This window comes from Protomyctophum parallelum, assembly GCF_964188405.1.
Source record: "Protomyctophum parallelum genome assembly, chromosome: 2".
Taxonomy (NCBI): domain Eukaryota; kingdom Metazoa; phylum Chordata; class Actinopteri; order Myctophiformes; family Myctophidae; genus Protomyctophum; species Protomyctophum parallelum.
Window position 1 is genome coordinate 14,857,031 of NC_139699.1, and position 24,186 is coordinate 14,881,216.

Here is a 24,186-nt window from a genome sequence, read left to right on the forward strand (position 1 = left end):
TCTTTATTAAAGGATTTAGAACAGCAGCCGTAACATATAGGGTTATAGGCCCTTCCAGCTTGTCCCCTCAGTCATTTGAAAACCATGTAGCGAGTTTTTCAGGTGCCGACAACATATTTGATGTTTGTGTTTACCTATTGGTAGACAAAACAGGAAAGGGCGCACACCAGTGTTGGTGAGGTGCTGGCCTAAGGCAGTAAATAACACACCAGTGTTGGTGAGGTGCTGGCCTAAGGCAGTAAATAACACACCAGTGTTGGTGAGGTGCTGGCCTAAGGCAGTAAATAACACACCAGTGTTGGTGAGGTGCTGGCCTAAGGCAGTAAATAACACACCAGTGTTGGTGAGGTGCTGGCCTAAGGCAGTAAATAACACACCAGTGTTGGTGAGGTGCTGGCCTAAGGCAGTAAATAAGTAAAAATTAGAAAAAGGCCGCACACGTAGCCACAATGCTGTATATTTATTATTATATATATATACGTTTCGACCTAGGAGGTGTTCTTAGTAGGTCTTCTTCATTCCCTGAAGAAGAGGAATAATAATATACGTTGGATAATAATAAATATACAGCATCGTGGCTACGTGTGTCTCTTTTTTATTTTTTTGTATTTGTTTACCTATTGACCAATAAGAATGGTTCTTGTTTACCCAGGGACTAATCAGAATCTTTGTTGTTCACCCAGGGACCAATAAGAATGGGACAGCGTTTGGCCTCCAGATGTCTCAGGCTGGCTTCTCCTCACACATTGTAGAGGTAACACACACACACGCACACGCACACGCACGCACACGCACACGCACACACACACCCGTTACCCGCTGGGAGTTTTGTGGTGAGAAGTCAGAAATGAAGAGCTTAGTATATCCATCTGATCAAAACCACGGAGAGCGCCCTAGATTAGGAGAGACGAGGCATTCTTTCTGCAGCGGTAAACAGGGAAGTGACCGGGACCGCGGATGAACGAAGAGCAAAGAGTATGGCCTTGGAGGCCTTGGAGGCCAACAAAAGAAAAAAGGGACAACATTCTGAATATTCTTCTCGAGTTTGATATCATTAAAAACGTGCTAGGACGTGTAGTACACACGTCGTACGGTCTGAACCAGTTAATCTGCAAGTTAGTTGATTTGACCCCCAATCCAACCCTTTGATGCCAAACAGGGAGGCATTGGGTCCCATTTTTACAGTCCTTGGTATGACCCGGCCGGGGATCGAACCCCTCTGAGGCCTCTGACAGCCAGAGACGGGCCCTTTTCCACTTCAGCCACACCAGAACGAGAAATAATTCACCACTATAAATCCTATGGGAGACATCATTTGGTGAAAGGCTGAGACCAGGTTGAGACGGCAGCCCTTTAAAAAGACAGGATTGGTTTCCGTTCTAGTTTGTTTTTTGAGGTTTTTTTGGCTCTGTGTGAGAGCAGATAGCAGCAGGTGTGTTGGCGTTCAGACTGACACAGCTGGAGGACTGAAACAAGTCCATACTGTACAATCCTGACTGTTCATTTAACAGCCTTGCAGATCCTTTTTTTTCTCCTTTTTTTTTCAAGAATTAAATTAGCAAAGATTTTGCAGTGCACTATTCGGTGGTCTGGTTGTTTACCTACTGTCTCCACCTAACTTGATGTTTGCAGAATGACAGTTTTAACTGAAGTAGCCAAGGGAGAATCATAAATATATCCCCTTCAGACCATAAGTAAATATAGAGCTTATAGTTGCAGCTGGGCGACAGCTAGCAGTGGTTGGAAATTCTCTTGGATTCCAGGGATAGCACTATGTGCTCAATAAAGGCAACCTGAGTGTTGAAAGTAGGATACGTTATTGGAAGTAATGCTGGGTCTTTTTGAGGAGAAAAACAGGCCCTGGGAGCCCAGATGGTTTTGTCGAAACTTCAAGCATGCCAGTTCAAAATGCTGCTGATGTCATACACATCCTGACGTCGCTCGCAAGTACTTTGGCTTTTTCCTCTGAGTCACTTGCTTCCCTTACTGTACCCTCTACCTTCAAACTGTCTGTCATGTATATAAAAAACACACTATAGTTGTTAAATGTTAAACCCATTTGTTGATATTACTCCTCCAGATTCTGTCCAAAAACATCGTTACACAGTATCTCTATAGAGCGTTGCAGTCCCGCCCCCTACCATGACCCTGATGACCATACCATGATTCTCCGTTCATTTTCCTCATAGACATTTCAGAAATTATATATTTAAAGATGTTTACGCTGCGGACGACTCTTGTCGACTCTTGTCGTGACAAATAATGACAACAAACACTTTTCGGGCCAAACAAAGAATTAGAAAGTAGAAAAAAACGGCAGGTTACAACACCTTTTTTGTTGTTTTTCTTCTATGTAATTATTTGTTTTGTCCAAAATATTGTGTGTGTTGTCATGATTTGTCACGACCCGAGTTGGCTTCGTACGACGCTTAAAAGGTCTTTAAATAAATACTTTTTGAAATGTCTATGGGAAGAATGCATTGTGATTCACTTCCTGGGCCAGGCGTCGTCATGAAAGGGGGCGGGACTGCGACGCTCTATAGTCACGTGTTCAAGACGGATCTGTCCTATATTTCATATTCCATCCTAATTGGCTAACATTGGCTTTCAAAGTTTTCAGGATTGGCCCGTTTTGAACAAAAACCCTCAAATCATGAACGCAGCGTGCATTTTACGTGAAATCTTTCACAGACTTTCTTACTAGGCTAAGAAATAATATCCCACCCTTCTCACATTGGCCTGTTATAGCGCCACCAACAGGTGGATTTTTTGCAAAACACATTTTTGGAACAAAATGCCTCAAATCATCCAATTGCCATCCAAGGTGTAAGAAGAAATGTCACCCTTTTCACATTGGCCCATTATAGCGCCACCAGGAGGCCACAACCTGACCTGCCCTGGTGGAGACCTGTGCCCCGAGGGGCACTTTATCTAGTTCATGTTACTTCTGTGGCCTAACTGATTTATTTGGCAGTTAGCTGACGATCATGCAGGATGCCAACACACATATCGTGACCACATATCTGCAGTATTTTTCCTTAACTTCCCAGTGGAGCCAGAGCACATCATGGTAGGACAGCCATGTCCCTACATAAAAAAAAATAAAGATAGATCTTAGTCTTCAGACTTTATTCAAAATTGCCATAGCGACCGTTTTCACCAAAACAGATATAACCACAAAGGCTATATAAGATCAGAAACTGACGGAGTTTGAGTGTTTGGTGAGCAGACAATTCCATTTCTCAGTACGGAATTGCAAAATGCACCCCAACAACATGTCCTCCCTAACCTTTGGAAAATATGTTGTCTGCATACTGTAGCGTGTATGGAGGGAAGGCAGCTCATTAAGTCATAGAAGGAACCCTATCATTACTGTGTCATAGACTCAAGGTACTCTGAAGTCAAAGTTCTAGTTCCTCTCAGTTTGATGAATTACCTTACGTTTTCTGGTCTCTTTCTTTCGTTAAATAATGGTTTGTTTAAAAAAAAAAAAAAATCACACCCGTATGAAGTGAGGGGCGCTCTTATCATCGTACATCATCATGATGATTATGACGTAAATTCTCCATTTATTGTCAATGGGAATTTAACGAAAATACTGATTTGCTCGTCTACATATGACATAAATTCTCCATTCATTGTCGATGGAATTTAATGTTTGTGTTAGGACAAAGTTTTACACTATAGCTGAATATAGGAGGGGCTAGCACAGAAAAGGCCATTTAGTTCTACAGGATCTCTTCTCCACTAGTCCCTCCCTAACATTTAGTTCTACTGGATCTCTTCTCCACTAGTCCCTCCCTAACATTTAGTTCTACTGGATCTCTTCTCCACTAGTCCCTCCCTAACATTTAGTTCTACTGGATCTCTTCTCCACTAGTCCCTCGCTGACATTTAGTTCCACTGGATCTCTTCTCCACTAGTCCCTCCCTAACATTTAGTTTAACTGGATCTCTTCTCCACTAGTCCCTCCCTGACATTTAGTTCTACTGGATCTCTTCTCCACTAGTCCCTCCCTAACATTTAGTTCTACTGGATCTCTTCTCCACTAGTCCCTCCCCAACATTTAGTTCTACTGGATCACTTCTCCACAAATTGTGATTGGCCGGAATGAGATGACGGATGATGATGTACGATGATAAGAGCGCCCCTCACTTCACACGGGTGTTTTACAGGATGGTATCATAGTGGGTGCCATGGGTGTTTTACAGGATGGTATCATAGTGGGTGCCATGGGTGTTTTACAGGATGGTATCGTAGTGGGTGCCGTGGGTGTTTTACAGGATGGTATCGTAGGATGGGTGCCGTGGGTGTTTTACAGGATGGTATCATAGTGGGTGCCATGGGTGTTTTACAGGATGGTATCATAGTGGGTGCCATGGGTGTTTTACAGGATGGTATCGTAGTGGGTGCCGTGGGTGTTTTACAGGATGGTATCGTAGGATGGGTGCCGTGGGTGTTTTACAGGATGGTATCGTAGTGGGTACCGTGGGTGTTTTACAGGATGGTATCGTAGGATGGGTGCCGTGGGTGTTTTACAGGATGGTATCATAGTGGGTGCCATGGGTGTTTTACAGGATGGTATCATAGTGGGTGCCATGGGTGTTTTACAGGATGGTATCGTAGTGGGTGCCGTGGGTGTTTTACAGGATGGTATCATAGTGGGTGCCATGGGTGTTTTACAGGATGGTATCATAGTGGGTGCCGTGGGTGTTTTACAGGATGGTATCATAGTGGGTGCCATGGGTGTTTTACAGGATGGTATCATAGTGGGTGCCATGGGTGTTTTACAGGATGGTATCGTAGGATGGGTGCCGTGGGTGTTTTACAGGATGGTATCATAGTGGGTGCCGTGGGTGTTTTACAGGATGGTATCGTAGGATGGGTGCCGTGGGTGTTTTACAGGATGGTATCATAGTGGGTGCCATGGGTGTTTTACAGGATGGTATCATAGTGGGTGCCATGGGTGTTTTACAGGATGGTATCATAGTGGGTGCCATGGGTGTTTTACAGGATGGTATCATAGTGGGTGCCATGGGTGTTTTACAGGATGGTATCGTAGTTGGTGCCGTGGGTGTTTTACAGGATGGTATCGTAGTGGGTGCCGTGGGTGTTTTACAGGATGGTATCGTAGTGGGTGCCGTGGGTGTTTTACAGGATGGTATCATAGTGGGTGCCATGGGTGTTTTACAGGATGGTATCATAGTGGGTGCCATGGGTGTTTTACAGGATGGTATCGTAGTGGGTGCCGTGGGTGTTTTACAGGATGGTATCATAGTGGGTGCCGTGGGTGTTTTACAGGATGGTATCATAGTGGGTGCCATGGGTGTTTTACAGGATGGTATCATAGTGGGTGCCGTGGGTGTTTTACAGGATGGTATCATAGTGGGTGCCGTGGGTGTTTTACAGGATGGTATCATAGTGGGTGCCATGGGTGTTTTACAGGATGGTATCATAGTGGGTGCCATGGGTGTTTTACAGCAGGGGTCGGCATCCTTTGTGACATGAAGTATAGGTGTGAGGGGACTTAATTTAACTAACTAAACTTGTGAATTTTAAAGAGAAACAAAACTCTCTTCTGCCATGTGTACCAGTGATCACCCTCCCCTACATGTGCCAATGTTTACAGGATGGTATCATAGTGGGTGCCGTGGGGGCCTACGACTGGAACGGAGCGGTTCTGAAGGAGACCCGCCAGGGGAAAGTCATCCCTCCCAAGTCCTCGTACGCGCAGGAGTTCCCCGAAGAGCTGAAGAACCACGGTGCTTACCTGGGTGAGTAACGTTGAACCAACCAGGTGCTTACCTGGGTGAGTAATGATGCCATGTTGTTTGTTTACTTTAGCTTGCACTGAGGCTACAGCAAGCTACAGCTAGCGACCAGCTACAACATTGACAGCTAGGAATGTAGGATGGATCGGGCAATGCGTAGCAGAGTAGACATTTCATATAGAGATAAACTATAAACCAGCAAAACATGTGCAAAACACGCTGAGATAACGTTTCATTTCATTTTGGCTACATGAATAACTAAAGAGTTATCTCGAGTAATGCTTATTATTATGAAACTATTAGTCATGCTGAGTAAGTAAACGGGACCCGAGTTGTCTCATGAACCCTCGACTAGCCCACTAACCCCAGTAAACAGCTATGGTAATAAATGGCTCGATGTAAACAACAGCGTGCAGCATTAGCTAACTTCTAACTTCTAACTTACCAGTCTGAAAATGCCGTGAACACACAAACATGTGTCTGGGAATGTTGCTGAAAGTGATGTTGTTTCGTCTAACAGCTGAAACCCAAGCCATACGACGTTTCTTTGTTAACTCCGCAACTCCTTGGTGTTGTTTCCAAGCTGGAAATCCAATCTTAATCCCGTCATCGGAAACAATTTGCCTTGCAACTGACAACACTGCACTGGCGTACCATATCTTCTAAACAGAGACGTCAAAGATAGTAGAGAGATGGAAGATGGTATAAAGCCAAAGAAGTTGCTTGCTCAAAAAGATAGTAGATAGATAGAAGATCGTGTACACAGCCCGAGTTCAGCACTTGCTCGACTAGAAGCTCAAGCTAATGACTACAGAGTGACGCAACAAACAACATGGCTCCGTACTTGGCCAAATGTGGGCGGAGTTAGAGGGAGCAGGGAGGAGCACCACCACACTCTTTCTCTATACTATCAAATGAGAAGAAATACTAATAATCTGGTCTCGGTCTCGACTCTTCCTTGGACTTGGTCTTGACTTGGACTGTAAGTGAGGGATGTGTGTGTGAGTGTGAGTGTGCTTGTGCGTGTGCATGTGCGAGGGAGTGTCCGAGCATGCATGCGTACGTGCGTGCACGCTGGTTTTTCACTCATACTGTAACATATGGTGTTTGTGTAACGCGTGGTGTTTGTGTAACATATGGTGTTTGTGTAACGCGTGGTGTTTGTGTCACCAGGCTACACCGTCACGTCGGTGGTGTCGGCCAGGAACGGTCGCCTCCTGGTGGCCGGCGCGCCACGCTTCAACCACACTGGCAAGGTCATCATCTTCACCCTGAAGAACACGGGCAACCTCACCATCCTGCACTCCCTCAAAGGCCTGCAGGTAAGGCAAGGATTGATTGATTGATTGATTGATTGATTGATTGATTTGATTTTGGTGATAAATAAAAAAAAGAGCACAGAGCAACTTTCCGACATACGAGTCGGCATTACCAAGGATCAAAACACAAGAAAGCCTTTTGGATTATTTCAATTTCAGTCCAAAAATAAAAATAAAAATAAACACTACAGCAACAATACATCTATTATTACAATTCGGAGTGAGTTGTGAGCGCACACTGTTTGTTCAGTTCGGCAAGTCATAGACCGTGACGTCATGCCTGCGCCCCGTGATACGTCACCGACCGACACTGCCCCCGCGTTCTCAACCCAGCTCCGTGGTTTCCCTTTCCGTGATGCGCTGGCCTGAGAACATGCACGCCGTGCACGGACAGCTATAGACACACCACATTCACGGAGAAACAACAACGTCACGGATCGCGTGGCGTTAGATGCCAACATTGTCCTTGTTTATGGGGCACCAATCAGGGCTCAGTATGCAAATGTGGTGGTGGGTTTATCACCAGAGGCCATTCAATTCAAAGGGCTTTATTGGCATGAGAAAACATATGTTTAAATTGCCAAAGCAGAAAGAACAATACAGCAATTCAATCAAAACAAAAATGATGTACATTTGAAGGTCAGAATCTTCAATAGATCAATTTCTATGTACCACAATCACTCGATGCAGGTATAGTGCAGGAATATACACAATATACAGAGGCATGTCATTCAATCCGCCGCGTGGAAATGCAGGTTTCGTTTCACACAGAGATTCCAGACTAACATCTACACCAGGGTTCCCCAATAGGCGGCCCGCGGGCCATTTGCGGACTCGGCCCCCAGCCTGGTACGCTAGTCAGAATATGGCCCTTGAGGAAAATTAATTGGGGAACCCTGATCTATTGACAGTGATGTTAGTCTGCTGGACATGCCAGGCCGTTTGTTCTAAACCATTCAAGAGGTTTCCACCGCGTCTCAACTGCGACTGTGCATGGCTCAAGAGGTAGAGCAGGTCGTCCACTGATCCATGGGTCGGCGGTTCGAATCCTGGCTCCTCCTGTCTACATGTCGAGGTGTCCTTGGGCAAGACATCCCCAAATTGCTCCCGATGTGCTGGTTGGTACCTTGCATGGCTTCTGCCGCAATCGGTGTATGAATGTGTGTGTGAATGGGTGAATGCAATGCACAATCTATGTAAAGCGCCTTGGATAAAGGCGCTATATAAATGCACCATTTACCATTTAGTATTTACTATTTATTTTAGATAGGTCCCGTGCGTCTCAGGAGCAGGACTGGTATACGATAAAAAAGACTAGGACAGTTAAAGCCGTTATTTAGCAGGGTGCGAGTAAAAGAGACAACATTTCGATGTATATATCTATAACATCTGCGTCAGTAAAAGGACAACATTTGATGTATAGATCTATAACATCTGCGTCAGTAAAAAGGACAACATTTCAATGGTTACTATAACATCTGCGTCAGTAAAAAGGACAACATTTCAATGGTTACTATAACATCTGCGTCAGTAAAAAGGACAACGTTTCCATGTCACGTCAGAGTCTTCTCCAGTGCCTTCCTTCTACCAGTTGAGATCAGTGTTAAAGGGATAGTTCACTTAAAAAAACAACAACAAAACAAAGTGGTCATTATTTTCATCGTCTACTCAGCCTTTTGTGTTTCCATTTCAACCATCTATTTAAAGGTGGATTCATGGAAATGTCCGTCCTTGGTTCTGGTGACTGACATTTTCCTCTTGAGTGGGGCTGCGTTTTTTATTTATGTATTACTTTTTCATTCATGTTATGTTTTAGGAAAATGAAGATCCATAACAAAAAACATCCCAAAAATATTAAAGTAATTGAAAATTACACGGTCTCTTCACGTATTAGCCACTGGCAAGGGGACAGTTCACACGCAGGGACACATGTCACAGTGATCTTCCAGCAACACTTAGCTCATTTAATCCGGCCGGCGATACTTCATTATCTGCATGACAACAGATGTTAACTTCCTTGCAAACAAATGTTTCTCTGGCACTCTGTGACAAAGGATGGTCTCCTCCTAATCTAGCACAGATGTTTCCAATCTGGAATCCAGTGACAGGCTTTCCCAGCAGAGAGCTCTCTCTCTCTCTCTCTCTCTCTCTCTCTCTCTCTCTCTCTCTGAGAGAGTCAGTCAGTCTGTATCTTCTGCTGTCTAGACAGGCCTGCAGCCACAGCCACTACTGTCATCACACCAGTGGTGAAAAGTAACTAATTACATGTACATAACCCATTTTGGACTGATGGCGATCAGTTTTCTTAAAAAACCCCATGTTTCTATGCCAGTTGTGCTCAACCTTTTTCATGTCAAGGACCCCCAGAATTATCTCTATTGGGCCACGGACCCCATTTCAAAACATGTAGTTCCAGGGACCCACCAGAAACCAATATGTTTGTTAAAAACGCTCTGAAATATATATTCAAAGATTTGCGCCACATTTTCACAACTTTTCAAAAATAGCAGACCTACAAGCTCGTAGTGCGCCACTCGGTGGCGCGCTATGAGCTTGTAGATCTGCTATTTTTTTATAGCTAAATTATAACATAATGTTTAAAACACCAAAAGGGGTTCACGCCCATAAATGGGTTAAGAACAATGTTGAGGTATTTGTACTTTGAGTTTTTCCAATTTCCGATACTTTTACTTCACTTCACTACGTCATCTAGGATCCAAATATTGTACTTTTATTTTTCATTTTTCATTTTTTATTTTTATTTGAAAACGTATTTATTAGTCATTAGTTACTTTGTACATTTTGACCATTAAAACATACATACACATACATACACACACTTCAGCCCTATACATTTCAGCCATTTGAAAACGGGCGATCTACATGATCTCACAATGTCATTGTGAGCTTGTATATCGGCTATTTTCAAAACATTTTTATACATTTGAATTGAAAACTTGAAATGAGACATACTGCATAATGAGTACTTTTACTTTTGGTACTTTTAAGTACATTTTGATGCCAATACTGTTGTATTTTTGCTCTTGAAAAAGAAAGGACTCGCAAAAAGGAGAAACAGAAACAAGTTGTTTCTCTATTAAACTTTTTCACTGCAATTGAAGAAATTGTGCAGGAGTCCCTTATATTTCAGTATACGTCGGGCACCTGGTTGTCCTTCTCCTATGCAGCTGTCGCTTGTACAGTAGGTAAAAACTAGGGATGTCCCGATACACTTTTTTTTGTGCACTTGCAGTTTGGGCAACTCCAAAGCAAACTCCACATGTCCCAACATTTCATTTACCTGCCATAGTGTCAACCCCCTTACCCCTCTGTCGGATCGGTGGTTAGACTGGCATATTCACCGATACCAATATGACCCGATTATGACAAATAAGGGCCGATCCGATACTTTTCCCGATACCGATACAGTATCGGGACATCTCTAATAAAAACCTTGCTTTTTATCTTTTTTAGTCAAGCCCATTTTGAATTAACGGACTTGTACTTTGAGTATTTCAAAGTTTCTGCACTGCAGTATTGATACTTTTACTTAACTTTAACTTTTTCCTCCACTGACATCACATGACCCGGAGCTCCTCGTGTGCTTCAGTTCACAGTTATTCAGGGTCATCAGTTATTCAGTTCACAGTTATTCAGGGTCATCAGTTATTCAGTTCACAGTTATTCAGGGTCATCAGTTATTCAGTTCACAGTTATTCAGGGTCATCAGTTATTCAGTTCACAGTTATTAAGGGTCATCAGTCATTCAGGCCTCTATATGCATGTGGAGGAAATGCCAAGGATTCCAGGATGTCGTAAACAACAATAATATGTGTTAAGTCTGGCCTTGGAATTTCAACCGGCTGATAATAAGCAAGGTTTAAAAGGTTAAAAACTAGAAATCAAAATCAAAAAGTGAATGGTTGGATTGTCACGGGGACGGGCAGACTCTATATCTAGTGTTGTAGTCGAGTCCACCTAAAGAGAGTCCAAGACCAAGTCCGAGGGAGGGGGGTGGGGGGGTTAGACTCAAGTCCGAGGGAGGGGGAGGGGGGGGTTAGAGTCAAGACCGAGTGTGGGAGGAGGTTGAGTCCAAATCGAGACCGAGCCCGACGGGAGGCGAGACCGAGTCGATAGGTACAGAAAAGAGTTGCAGGCGCATCAGCTTCGACCTACAGTGTAGGAGGTCTTCTTCAGGCAGTGGCGTGCACAGATAGAGCTAGAGCACCCCCTGCCCTTTTGGCAATATTGCTCTTAAAAAAAAGGAAAAAAAAAGTTTGCTTATTTTTTCTTAATTTGTAGTGTGTGGACCATGGTGACATTGATCAAATCTTGATAAAAAAACGTTTCTACTGTATTATTTAGGCCCCCACAATTCTAAAGCTATGTTACTATGTCAGTGGTTCTTCGATTAGAAAGAAATAGCAGACCTACAAGCTCGTAGCGCGCGCTATGAGATTGTAGATCTGCTATTTTTCAATAGCTAAAGCACCAAAATGGGTTCCCGCCCCAAAATGCGCTGCAAAAAGGTGCCCTTTTTTCACTTGAGCACCTGCCCCTCTAAATGTCTGTGCACGCCACTGAGCTCCTAGGTCGAAACGTTGGATAGTAATAAATATACAGCATCGTGGCTACGTGTGTGCGGCCCTTTTCTCATTTTTACTTAGAGACCGAGTACATGAAAATGTGGACTCGAGACCCGGACTCAATACGAGTCGAGTGTAGGACTCGAATACTACAACACTTCCCTAAAAGGGCACTTTTTGCTAAAACAACAGATCTACAAGCTCACAACATGTCGAGCTTGCGTTGTAGTTCAGTTCAGCTATTTCCGTGGCCCAACCCGGCCAGCAGAACTCTTTAGCCATAGTGGAGATGCGCCGTACGACATGGAGGACGAACTCTTACAACGCCAAAAGGCTGCGTTCAGGTTCAGGAGAGTTTGAGGAAAAAAAGGCAGTTCTCCTTAATGCTGCCATCGGGTCAGTGTTCATTTTGTTGACTAAAGACTTAAGTGGACTAAGGTTTTTCAGAAGGCTAAATAGGAAATGGCGTCTTATTCAAAAGACTAAGACACAGATGCATTCTGGGACCTTACCATTAGCTTTAGAAACGGGTAGATTCATTGGTACTCCTGAGGAGGACAGAGTGTGTCTAGTGTGTGATTTGAAAGAAATTGAAAATGAAATTCATTTTTTGTTTTACTGCCCATTACATGAAGAATTAAGACATGTATTATTTTGTAAAATGACAACCATCTGTGCTAACTTTTTCTGGTTAGAGGACTATGAAAAACTGGAATTTTGTTTTAGGAAAGGTATTTTTGCTTTAGCAGACTTTTTATGCAAAGAGTGGGAAAGAAGGCAGAATGTTTTGTTTGTGTAAAAAAACAAAAGAAACAACAACAAAACAAACCTGTTTCTTGTACACAATGCAATATTGAAGCAATGATATGGTGTGTCCTATAAGTCCATGTGGGCTGGGCGCCTTTGGTGCATGACACAAAAATAAATAATCTATCTGTCTATCTACTGAATCTAAATATTGGTAAAACATTGTACTAACCGGTGTGTAATGTCTGTGGCAGATCGGCTCGTATTACGGCAGTGAGATCGCCCCCATGGACCTGGACGGGGACGGGGTGACAGACAACCTGCTGGTGGCGGCGCCCATGTTCTTCAGCGGAGGACTGGAGAAAGGCAAGGTGTACATCTACAGGGTGACGGAGCTGGTGAGTATGGACTGCGGGTGTGTGTGTGTGTATGGGCAGCTGTGGCTCAGGAGGTAGAGCAGGTCGTCCAATGATCCGTGGGTCGGCGGTTCGAATCCCGGCTCCTCCTCCTGGCCATATGTCGAAGTGTCCTTTGGGCAAGACACTGAACCCTACATTGCCTCCAATGAGTCGGTCGGTGTGAGCTCGCCACCATTGGTGTGTGAATGTGGGAAGTGAGGACGCTGATGTCGACTGTTCGCCGCTTCACCTCCCAACGTATGAATGAATGAACCGTTGTAAAGCGCTTTGAGCACTTGGAAAAGCTCTATAAAAATGCAATTAATTATTGTTTGCGTGCGTGCGTGTGTGCGTGCGTGCGCGCGCGTCCCTGAAGGCGACCTTCCGAGGTTGAATCGTTGGTTTCCTTTTTTGAGGGGCCCTCCTACGCCCAGGTTTGAGGGTCTGTGTAAACACAAAGACAAAAGTGAGGACGCAAATTGCGATTGGCCGGAATGAGATGATGTCATGATGACGGTGGATAAGAATGATATTATATGATACGTATATGTGGTAAAATAACGAGGCTAATCGATGTTATATCCCCGCGACCCGAGTACGGATAAGCGGTTGAAAAGATGGAATGGAAAATTGATATCACACCCAAACTCCCGTTGACTTTTCATTCTCGTCCAAAACCATATCAATCCCGGAATTAATAAATGTTTTAATCCCAAATACCGCTGGAAAGAAATAAAAATGTCAGCCTGGCCGGGCTCTAACGCGCCACGCACACAGGGCCAAGTAATACTGTAGCAGTACAGTATACCAGCTATTTATGCCAGACAATAAATTAGGGTCTGAAACTCTGCACCTGTGCTAACACTGCAGTCTCGCAGCTCCAGGATCCAGATATATTCCGTCCAGACGGTTTCCAAAACACAGTCCCTGCATTCTGTCACACACAGACCAACAACCCACCCTGCAGACGCCATCCTCGCATTCCACTTTCACAATTAACACATTGAAGTGTTGCAGACAGACTGATTGAACACAGAGCAGATTGAAATGGGAAACCGATCAGGCCGACGCCAGACGCACACTTCGCTTCATAATAGATGTGTTCGATGAAGTCAGCAGGAAAATATTCACTGCTTCAAAAGTCATTTTCCACCATTAAGACATTTGGTAGGGAATAAATAAAAGCCTCCATGAAAGTCTTAAAGAGTGGAAATTATAGTATTATAAATGGCTTATTTTCTATGGAATTCATGAAGACTTTTATATTGAGGATATTTCTTTGTTTTCGTCGCATAGCTGAACCAATGTTGTGTCTCCATAGAGATCCACTGCTGATCATGAAGGTTTTGGCTTTACTAGGAATGTGACAAATTTTGGGGGTGGGCTATCCCTTTAATATGCATCATCACACACATTGCAGTGGTATATATGCCGCGTTTCAGCCGGTTGGAATTGGGTCGTACGCACAAGGCCACATTCTGACTCTCTTAATCCAGAGCGATTTACAGTAAGCAAGAACAACACATGGTGATACTGTACATCACATAGAACTAACCATCTAGGATCATAACGTCTCGCAGTAGACACTATAGAGCGCTATGTCTACACAATACTGTCTACGTTACATAAGTTGAGCCTTTGCATACGTCAGTGAGATCGTCGAGGCTATTCTGTATTTAAGTCTGATGTCATTTTGTGGTGCTACGTTACGTCCGGGTCATTTTGTAGTCCTATATGTTACGTCCGGGTCCAAGTGGCACCAGCTCCCGTCCGCATCTCATTGTAAATAGAATATCTAAACGTGTGAATCTTTTTACAATGGCGTTATTTTTTCAGAAAGGAAGCCATTGAGGGTTAAAATGGGTCTTATAATGCTTCCAACTCGAGTAGAATTATTAATGTTCTGTGCAAGTGTCCATGACAAAGAAAATATATGATGTGGAGACATCATTATTATTGAAGGTGGTAACAGTCAATTTGCTCAGTACAATATTTCGGGGGCATATTTAGAATGTGTGCAGGGTTGAGTTTCCATTCATGAGGATTTAGTTGACACAATAAAATAAAATGGCGATAGTATTCCATGTGGGGCAGACGGCCTGTCACAGTCCGATTTGGGAGAGCAGCAGCTGTGTTGTTGCAAGGAAAGAGGTAAAATGGGACTTTCGTGGTTGTTTTCGTCTCAGATTTACAATTTAGGCATTTAGCAGACGCTAAAGCATGGGAATACATCACATAAAAAGCTTTTATCATGAAACTTGCGTAAGCTAAGAACGTAACAGTGGAATATCTATATAATGAAACTATACATATAAACTATGTATATATACTATACTATGCTATACATATGTACTATGTAGTCCGACTTAGTCCGATTTAGTCTGACGGAGCGTCACGGTATAACTCTATGGGGACACAAAAGCGAAACAAATGTAGGACTTGGAAGTATCTCTGGAGAGGGGCGCTCACATCACGGCTAAAATGCTGAATAGATAGGCCAAGTGCTACGGACTAAGATGGAGACTGAAGAGGTGGGTTTTCAGACTACAGCTGACTATACAATAGGCTGTGTGCCAAAGATATTCACAACCATCATTGTATATAATCTTTAGCCAACATAGCCAGTCATATAGAATAGTAAACTCATTAGATCTATCTGGCTATGCGAGAGGCTTATAGGTTCAGGACGATTTGTTGAGAGTGAGAGTATTAATGAACTGCTTGGCTTATGGTTCAGTTACACGGACTGGTGTACTGCCGGAGGGGGGCGTGTCTGATCTGAACTAGGCTATATTGAATCGAGCAACTTAAAAACTGTCTGGGATGCACAAAGAGGAGTATAATTATGTTAAAATGACCTCAGAAGTGTTGAAGTTCTCCTTTAAGCCTGATAGCAAAACTGATTTGACAAAACAAAACAACTAGTCGATCAGCCGACGTGGACGGGTGGGAAATGTGGTATATAGTCTTTTTTTATTGGCCTAAAATATTGTCTATATATACACATACATTCATGAATCCACTTGTTGACCGGCTGAAAGTATTGTTTCTTGTGACCCTACCATTAACATCCAATGGCAGGCAAAGATGTCAAACTTTCCTTTTGCTTCCTTTAAGTAGCATGTGACGTGTCAAACTAGGGGGTTTTCATGATTCTGAATCCATTCCAAGCATTAGTTTAGCACAAAAGACACTCCTTGGGCTAAAAAAACGGCCATAGACATCATGACAAATGGGATGAGGTCAGCACATTGTATTTTGTGCTGAACAAACACTTTAATAAACAGAAAATACAGTAAAGGTAAGTTTGGAGTAACAGTTTGGAGTAAAAGTATTGACATTTTAAAACACTCCAGTAAAGTAAATTGAAGCATCTAAAAATGTTACTTAAGTAAAATACCTGTAAATAAATGTAGTTATGGTATATAATATATATATGTATGGTCAGCAATGTTCCTCCAACCATATGTTTCAAATTAAGTCCTGGCTGCGCTCTCTCTCTCTCTCTCTCTCTCTCTCTCTCTCTCTCTCTCTCTCTCTCTCTCTCTCTCTCTCTGTCTCTCTCTCTCTCTCTCTCTCTCTCTCTCCCCCTCCCTCCCTCTCTCTCTCTCTCTCTCTGTCTCTCTCTCTCTCTCTCTCTCTCTCTCCCCCTCCCTCCCTCTCTCTCTCTCTCTCTCTCTCTCTCTCTCTCTCTCTCTCTCTCTCTCTCTCTCTCTCTCTCTCTCCCCCTCCCTCCCTCTCTCTCTCTCTTTGTCACACATACAGTACCGCGGCACCACCTCCGTCCGGTAGCTGAGAAGCAGAGTCTCTACTACTTCCTTAAATCAACTCCCTTTCCGAATATTATATTCAACTGAAAAAACACGTGAGCTCACGTTTCGTCTGCTGACGGAGTCATAAATTGTGCCGAGTATTGGGACAGCGAGAGGAGAGTGGAGTGGTTGATACGCATGGCTAATAATGACGGGGCTCACTTCTCTCTTTCATTAGAATACCGTCCGGACGAGTCATACCTTTGCCCTCTCATTCTTTTCCAGATGGTTAATTTTCGTGCACATTTCACGGGATACTTTCCATGTGACCTCACCATAATAACCACACAAACAGTGGCTACTGCATGGGGGGGGGGGGTCTTCATGCAAACTAGAGTCAAAATAACTAAACAGAAACTGCTCGAATGGGGCAAAAAAATAAAATAATCTAGCTTTAAGGAAGGGCAGAGTTCACTTGCACACCTGCATCTCCCATTTTGAGGTCGCAAAACACCAATTTGATCCATGCGGTCGAGAGAGATAAATCTAAATTGGCAAAGCTCACAACGCACTGGCTATGGTTGCGGACTGCTTGCCGAACTTTGGCTGAGTGTTGGCCTTATTGAATTGATTAGGGCATGCCCAGAACAGAAAAATGGGTTCATGTGGTTAAGATCTTCGGCTACGTGTCGGCTTGTTTACTTTACAATCCATCCATGAAGGGGCCATGAATGCCAGAGGGTGGATGAATCTATTCTAGCATGGATGGATCTATTCAGAGGGTTCAAATATCACTTTTTTTTGTTTTTTTTTGTGATAATCCTCCTTACTATAGAGTGTGCTGACTGTATAAGGAGTTCCTCCCTGTCCCCAGTTAACCCCTGGGGTCAAAAAACCTTGGGTTTCGTTTTTGGCTATACGTGGCCCAGCCTTCATCCAATCAGGATAGAGAGGGGCCTTCCACCAATCATGATCGAGCGGGGGCGGGCCTTGGTGTGTGTGCTTTTGGGCACATGAGTGGTATTCCCTTTTAAGTAAAACAACTGAGTGCTTTTCCCACCACTGACAAAAAACAATAAACCAAACCCCTCTCTCTCTCCTCAGAACCGGTTCATCCTGGAGGGGGCGCTAGAGATCCATAACGGTGGGCAGAACGCGCGCTTCGGTTCGGCCCTCGCCCCGGTGCCCGACCTGAATGGAGACGGCTTCAACGACCTGCTGGTCGGAGCGCCCCTAGAGGACGAACACAGAGGGGCCATTTACGTGTTCTTCAGCCAACACAACCGAATACTACGCAAATATAAACAGGTACAACTACACAGCACTACGCAAATATAAACAGGTACATCTACACAGTACTACGCAAATATAAACAGGTACAACTACACAACCGAGTGCAAATATAAACAGGTAAAACTACACAACCGAATGCAAATATAAACAGGTACAACTACACAATACTACGCAAATATAAACAGGTAAAACTACACAATACTACGCAAATATAAACAGGTAAAACTACACAACCGAGTGCAAATATAAACAGGTAAAACTACACAACCGAATGCAAATATAAACAGGTAAAACTACACAAACTGAATACTACAAAAATATAAACAGGTAAAACTACACAATCAAATACTATAAGGGTTAGGCTTATGTCTTTTTCATAAATTGCTTTGGACATGTGGAAACTTAGTTAAACATGCAGAGTGACACATTAGGCATTAGGCCACTACTTTACCTGGATAACATCATCTTTTCATTTTGACATGAAATAATAATCCTGTACTGTGTAGCGTTTGGTTTCATTAGCACGATCGTGACAAAATAGCCTACAGCTGCTGCTGCCCGCAGAGCATACATGAACGGCAAAGACACCAAGGATTGGACAGTGCTACGCAACATGGAAGTAACACTGACTCGAAACGTTTATAAATCAGTCAGTTGTCCGTCCGCCCCCCGCCGCACAATCAGAAGTGTTTTCAAAGAGATGAGTAGGATACAAAGGAAGCCTGAAAGGCAAGCATTTGCATTCCAATGGGTGATTGAGCGTCTCTACGCGCAACGGCCATCAGGTCTGGTGTTTGTCCTCTCTCTTTTCTCAGTGTTTTCAAATGGATTTTTATATCATGTCTCTATGTGTCTCTATGTCTTCATGTCTCTATGTGTCTCTATGTGTCTCTATGTCTCCTCAGAGAATAGCAGCAGTGGACCTGGTCTTAATGTCTCTATGTCTTCATGTCTCTATGTCTCTCTATGTCTCCTCAGAGAATAGCAGCAGTGGACCTGGTCTTAATGTCTCTATGTCTTCATGTCTCTATGTCTCTCTATGTCTCCTCAGAGAATAGCAGCAGTGGACCTGGTCTTAATGTCTCTATGTCTTCATGTCTCTATGTCTCTCTATGTCTCCTCAGAGAATAGCAGCAGTGGACCTGGTCTTAATGTCTCTATGTCTTCATGTCTCTATGTATCTCTATGTCTCCTCAGAGAATAGCAGCAGTGGACCTGGTCTTAATGTCTATATGTCTTCATGTCTCTTATGTCTCTCTATGTGTCTCTATGTCTCCTCAGAGAATAGCAGCAGTGGACCTGGCTCCAGGCCTGCAGTACTTTGGCCGTAGCATCCATGGCAACATGGACATGGATGACGACGGCTTGGTGGACCTGGCTGTGGGTTCGCTGGGAGCAGCCGTTCTCCTCTGGTGGGTGTCTTACCGTTAGACGGTTATTATACTTTACATTTTTCACATTTTGCTCATTTCATAGTCAACTCAGGCTTATGTGAAGTTGTGAACACCCCAGACAGTTTTTAAGTTGCTCGATTCAGACCATGATAGATTCATCGAAAACACCCATACTTTTTGCTGGTGACTGATATTGTATATTAGAAAAAAAGAAAAAAGTAATCAACCCATTCTGAACGGGAACCCCTTTTGGTGTTAGCATTATGTTATGCTTTAGCTATTGAAAAATAGCAGATCTACAAGCTCATAGCGCGCCACCGAGTGGCGCGCTACGAGCTTGTAGGTCTGCTATTTTTGAAAAATCGAAGAACCACTGACATAGAAACATAGCTTTTTCAGAAAACTGTCAGGATGTAGAAGACATTTTTAGAATCTGATCTCAGGTCAAAATGGGTTAAAAAAAATACAGCCCCGTCACCTATTAGAATCTAATAGGTGAGGGGGCTGTGTTTTTTTTTTTTTTTTCTTTTTAATTATTGTTTTGGTAAATAACCTCCAGAAGAGACAAAAAAACCTAAAATAATGATTACTTATTACTTGGAACAGGTTTATTCTTTGAACTGTGTTTCCGTGCTCAGGTCACGCAGCGTCGTGAACAGGTTTATTCTTTGAACTGTGTTTCCATGCTCAGGTCACGCAGTGTCGTGCGGATCCACGCCAACGTCCGGTTCGAGCCGGACAAGATCAACATGTTCGTGAAGGACTGTCGGCGAGGCGGGAAAGACGTCACGTGTATGTCAGCCATCGTGTGCCTCAACGTCACCGCCAAGACCGCCATTCCTCCCACGCAGGAAATAGGTAACGTCACCACCAAGACCGCCATCCCATCCTCACAGGAAATAGGTTGGTTAACCAAAGAAACCAGGCCACACGCACAATGGTTTCACCAGTGGCGTGCACAGACATTTAGAGGGGCAGGTGCTCAAGTGAAAAAAAGGGCACCTTGTGCAGCGCATTTTGGGGCGGGAACCCATTTTGGTGCTTTAGCTATTGAAAAATAGCAGATCTACAAGCTCATAGCGTGCCACCGAGTGGTGCGCTACGAGCTTGTAGGTCTGCTATTTTGTTTAATCGAAGAACCACTGACATAGAAACATAGCCTTAGATTGTGGGGGCCTAAATAATATAGTAGAAGCGTTTTTATCAAGATTTGTCACCATGTCACCATGGTCCACACACTACAAATTAAAAAAAAAATCTTTTTTATTTTATTTTATTTTATTTATTTAAGAGCAATTGCCAAAAGGGCAGGGGGTGCTCTAGCACCCCCTAGTGTCTGTCTCTGCACGCCACTGTGTTTCACCTGGTTGTTAGGGAGGGACTATAGTCTTGCGTTGCCAGACTGTTGCCTCTCCCAATTTTCAAATGCTTGATGCTTCCGACCGTCATATAGTCTGGAGCAACGGAAGCTCTGGTCATGAGTAGGCATGTAACGATTCACTCAACTCACGATACGATTCGTATCACGATACGATTTTTCACGTTTACAGATTACAGTTTTTTTAATTTTATATAATTTATCTCCCCCCCTGAGATTTTACTACATTGCAAAAGAAATAGCATTACTTTTGACAGTGCAGAAACATAATTGCCTTCCTTGATGAGCATCAACGACCATCATCACCTGGGCACAGTCACAGACACACACAGCTCCCCTCTACAGTCACAGACACACACAGCTCCCCTCTACAGTCACAGACACACACAGCTCCCTTCTACAGTCACAGACACACACAGCTCCCCTCTACAGTCACAGACACACACAGCTCCCCTCTACAGTCACAGACACACACAGCTCCCCTCTACAGTCACAGACACACACAGCTCCCCTCTACAGTCAGACACACACAGCTCCCCTCTACAGTCACAGACACACACACAGGATTTCGTGAGGTGTAGTTCCAGACTATAGGTTATGGAATTGTTTTCTGGCTATACGCGAGACTAGGGAGGGACTAGTTGAGAAGAGATCCAGTAGAACTAAAAGACCAGTCATGTTGTGTGTAGGTGTCACTCCAACCTAGCCTCGGAAACCTGCAGGCGTTTTTATTTCCAGGGAGGGAAAGAAAAGTCTGGGACCGAGTCCACTTCAATTCGGCATGAAGTAGAGCAAACATCGATCACTCTCTGCTGATTTCTGATCGTCTGCACCTTTGTTAAATTGACGCACACACGCTCACACCATAGACTGTAAAAAATATGGACAAAGCGTTCCCCGGGTCTAACATGAACGTAAAATGAAGCCTGAAATCCCTTGCATTCTAATGCACTGTAAGTCGCCATCTTTCAAGATCCGTTTTGGCCCAGCTGGCCATTGGCTGGCCCAGACAACGAGGCGGGACTTCCCCCCTTCTTCTCCGTTGGTTTTTATTTTGACTCGAGTGGGAGGGGAATCCCGATCATAGACTGTAACGGTAGCCACGCCCCTCAGAACATACGCGACTTTATGGTCATTTTTTTAATTAATGGGACCAAAATTTTCCAAAAAGAATATTATGACATTAGAAATGAGACTTTAAACTAGTGACTGGAAGCAGAAAGTATTCATGACCATGTTTATTAAGGTATTACAGTCTAGGTGAAGTTGGGCCAAAATACATGGGCCTCTATGGAGCTATGGGGCTTTTGGGTCCAGTCCAGCGCCACAACAGGCCATTATATGAACTACCGATTTCAAATGAGGCTTCACGAAATATCTGGCTGACTGCCCCCCTGGCACACACGCACACACACACACACACACACACACACACACACACACACACTCCTCTCTCTCTCTCTCTCTGTCGCTCTAATTCATTAGTCTCATGTCGCGCAGCTGCGTCTAGATTCTCCCGATGGATCCTGCCGGGAGCTGCCTCTGCCATAGAAAGCATAGGTGGACCCCAGGCTACTCCAACCTCACACAAGCTCCTATAGGTCAAACCAAAATACATTTTAGCTGGCTAAATCAACTATAGATTTAGTCGGCTAAAATCTTAGGCTAGTCAACTAAAACATTTCAGATGACTAAAATATGTTTCATCCCATAAATGCAAGCTCCTTACAAATGGGACTTTAAAGGGAAATAACCCATTCTGACCTGAGATCAGATTCATACGAGGTTTCCACTGGACACACACTGGTCTGATTAAACAGGCTCTCCAACGCTTATAAAGGTTATCGCCAAGAAAATGGTTACGATAATCTACCACATTTCAAACAAACTCATCCCACACACACACACATACAATGGCAGTTATAGTTTTAAAACATTAGACAATAAATAGGCTTACGTTTCACTTCACTGCCTGGGGAAAAAAGATCAAGAGGGGTTTTATCTGTCACACTATCAAGGAACACAATAAAGATGTGCAGGGGTGTGTTCACCTTTTGTGACCCTGACTCTGTCTCTATCTAATCCACAGACAGACAGACATGCAAGTAGACACAAACAGAATCAAATTGTTCTTTTTTTTTCGTCCCTGGAAAGTTCTTCCAAATTATGCCTTTTTTATCTCACTTTAATAATGTTTGAAAATAATATTAATTTTTGTTTTGAAACTCGTTAATTTTAAACTTTTGTTACTCTTCAAATTAGAGTATGTAAAAATTGTTTTTTTGCTTAGATCTGTCTTAGTTTTGTTAAAACCTATGTTTGCCTAGATTTCTTTGCGTTTTAGGGTAGGCAAAATAAGCTTCGGCTTCAGCCTACACCTTTTTGGTGCCATTTGTATAAGTGGACTCTAATGTATGTATGTATTTTAATTTTTTTTGCTTTTTCAAATGGACCGAAATAAAGATTTACTACAGACAGACAGACAGACACGGTGAGAGGACACCTGGAGACAGAGACAGACAGACAGACAGACAGACAGACAGTACTAAGGGGGCTTATCTGGTTGTAAACTGTGGAACACATTCATTAGATTTTCCTCTCGCTGTCATTCATGTCTGGCTGTTGTTGTAATGTGCGGCAGATGTGCACTATAGTGCTGTGTGTGTGAGTTGCGTTGACCCTACATGCTGTTTTCTGCAGAAGCTGCTTTCTGTCTGCAGTCTCAGTGGCTTTTGGGATGACATCATTAGCTGTGTGGACCGCTGAGCCATGGCCCAGGCACATCATTAGCTATTTAAGGTGCAACGAGGACAATCGAGAGCAGTTCATCACACACTCTCTCTAAATAAACACATTTAGAACATCCAGAGGACCAGAGTTTCTCCTTTAGAACATCCAGTAGGACCAGAGAGATGTCGGTGTGTGCATGGCTGATAAAAGGTCTGTTTTTGTACGGAACACATTTCTCCGACTACACAACATATGAAACTTCATTCTTTCAGATACTTAATTCAATCAAGTCACAGATCTACACAGATCACATAACTAAATAATGCTGACTTCAGATAGAGCCGTTTGAAGTGATCGACACAGTAATCGCTGGCAGATTCCTGTTTGTTACACATTTTTTGTCATATTTCCAGAGTGTTATAAAATGCAGTATAATGCCAAACAGGCTGTTACCACACACAGCCAATAGTCAATAAGTCTGGAACCCATTGCACATGCACAAAATGTTTACAGATTAACAACACATTCTCAACGAACCTTGCAGGCTAACATACCGGTAATGTCATTTAGATTGTGTCGTATCTTTTCACACAACTAACTGAACTAACTAAACCATAGAGGAGAATAATGTTCTCTAAAGCAAACTTGTAGAGCAGTGAAAACCTTGTCATCAAAGCATCAGATGAAGAAATGCAGGCAGAGAGATGAGCTGACGGTCTCATCGGAGTTGTATTTATTGAAAACAAACACAGAGAGAGCTTCCCGCGGCCATGGGTGGCCCACAGGAACACACAGCAACGCTGACCACCTCGGCGGCC

At 43.5% G+C, this 24,186-nt stretch overlaps 2 protein-coding genes across 4 annotated transcripts in view; one reads left to right on the forward strand and one right to left on the reverse strand.

The window, feature by feature from the left end:
* The window catches only part of atxn1l (ataxin 1-like), a 303,220-nt gene that overhangs the window by 61,747 nt on the left and 217,287 nt on the right, over nucleotides 1–24,186 (reverse strand). The window lies entirely within an intron of this gene.
* Nucleotides 1–24,186, forward strand: part of itga11a (integrin, alpha 11a) — a 95,230-nt gene that overhangs the window by 51,339 nt on the left and 19,705 nt on the right. For all 3 annotated transcript variants that reach the window (XM_083758392.1, XM_083758393.1, XM_083758394.1), the window contains 7 exons: nucleotides 684–754; nucleotides 5,630–5,774; nucleotides 6,945–7,093; nucleotides 12,678–12,821; nucleotides 17,678–17,881; nucleotides 19,148–19,278; nucleotides 19,952–20,118. In XM_083758392.1, the coding sequence (XP_083614518.1) occupies nucleotides 684–754; nucleotides 5,630–5,774; nucleotides 6,945–7,093; nucleotides 12,678–12,821; nucleotides 17,678–17,881; nucleotides 19,148–19,278; nucleotides 19,952–20,118 (1,011 nt within the window). The remainder of the gene's footprint in view (nucleotides 1–683; nucleotides 755–5,629; nucleotides 5,775–6,944; nucleotides 7,094–12,677; nucleotides 12,822–17,677; nucleotides 17,882–19,147; nucleotides 19,279–19,951; nucleotides 20,119–24,186) is intronic.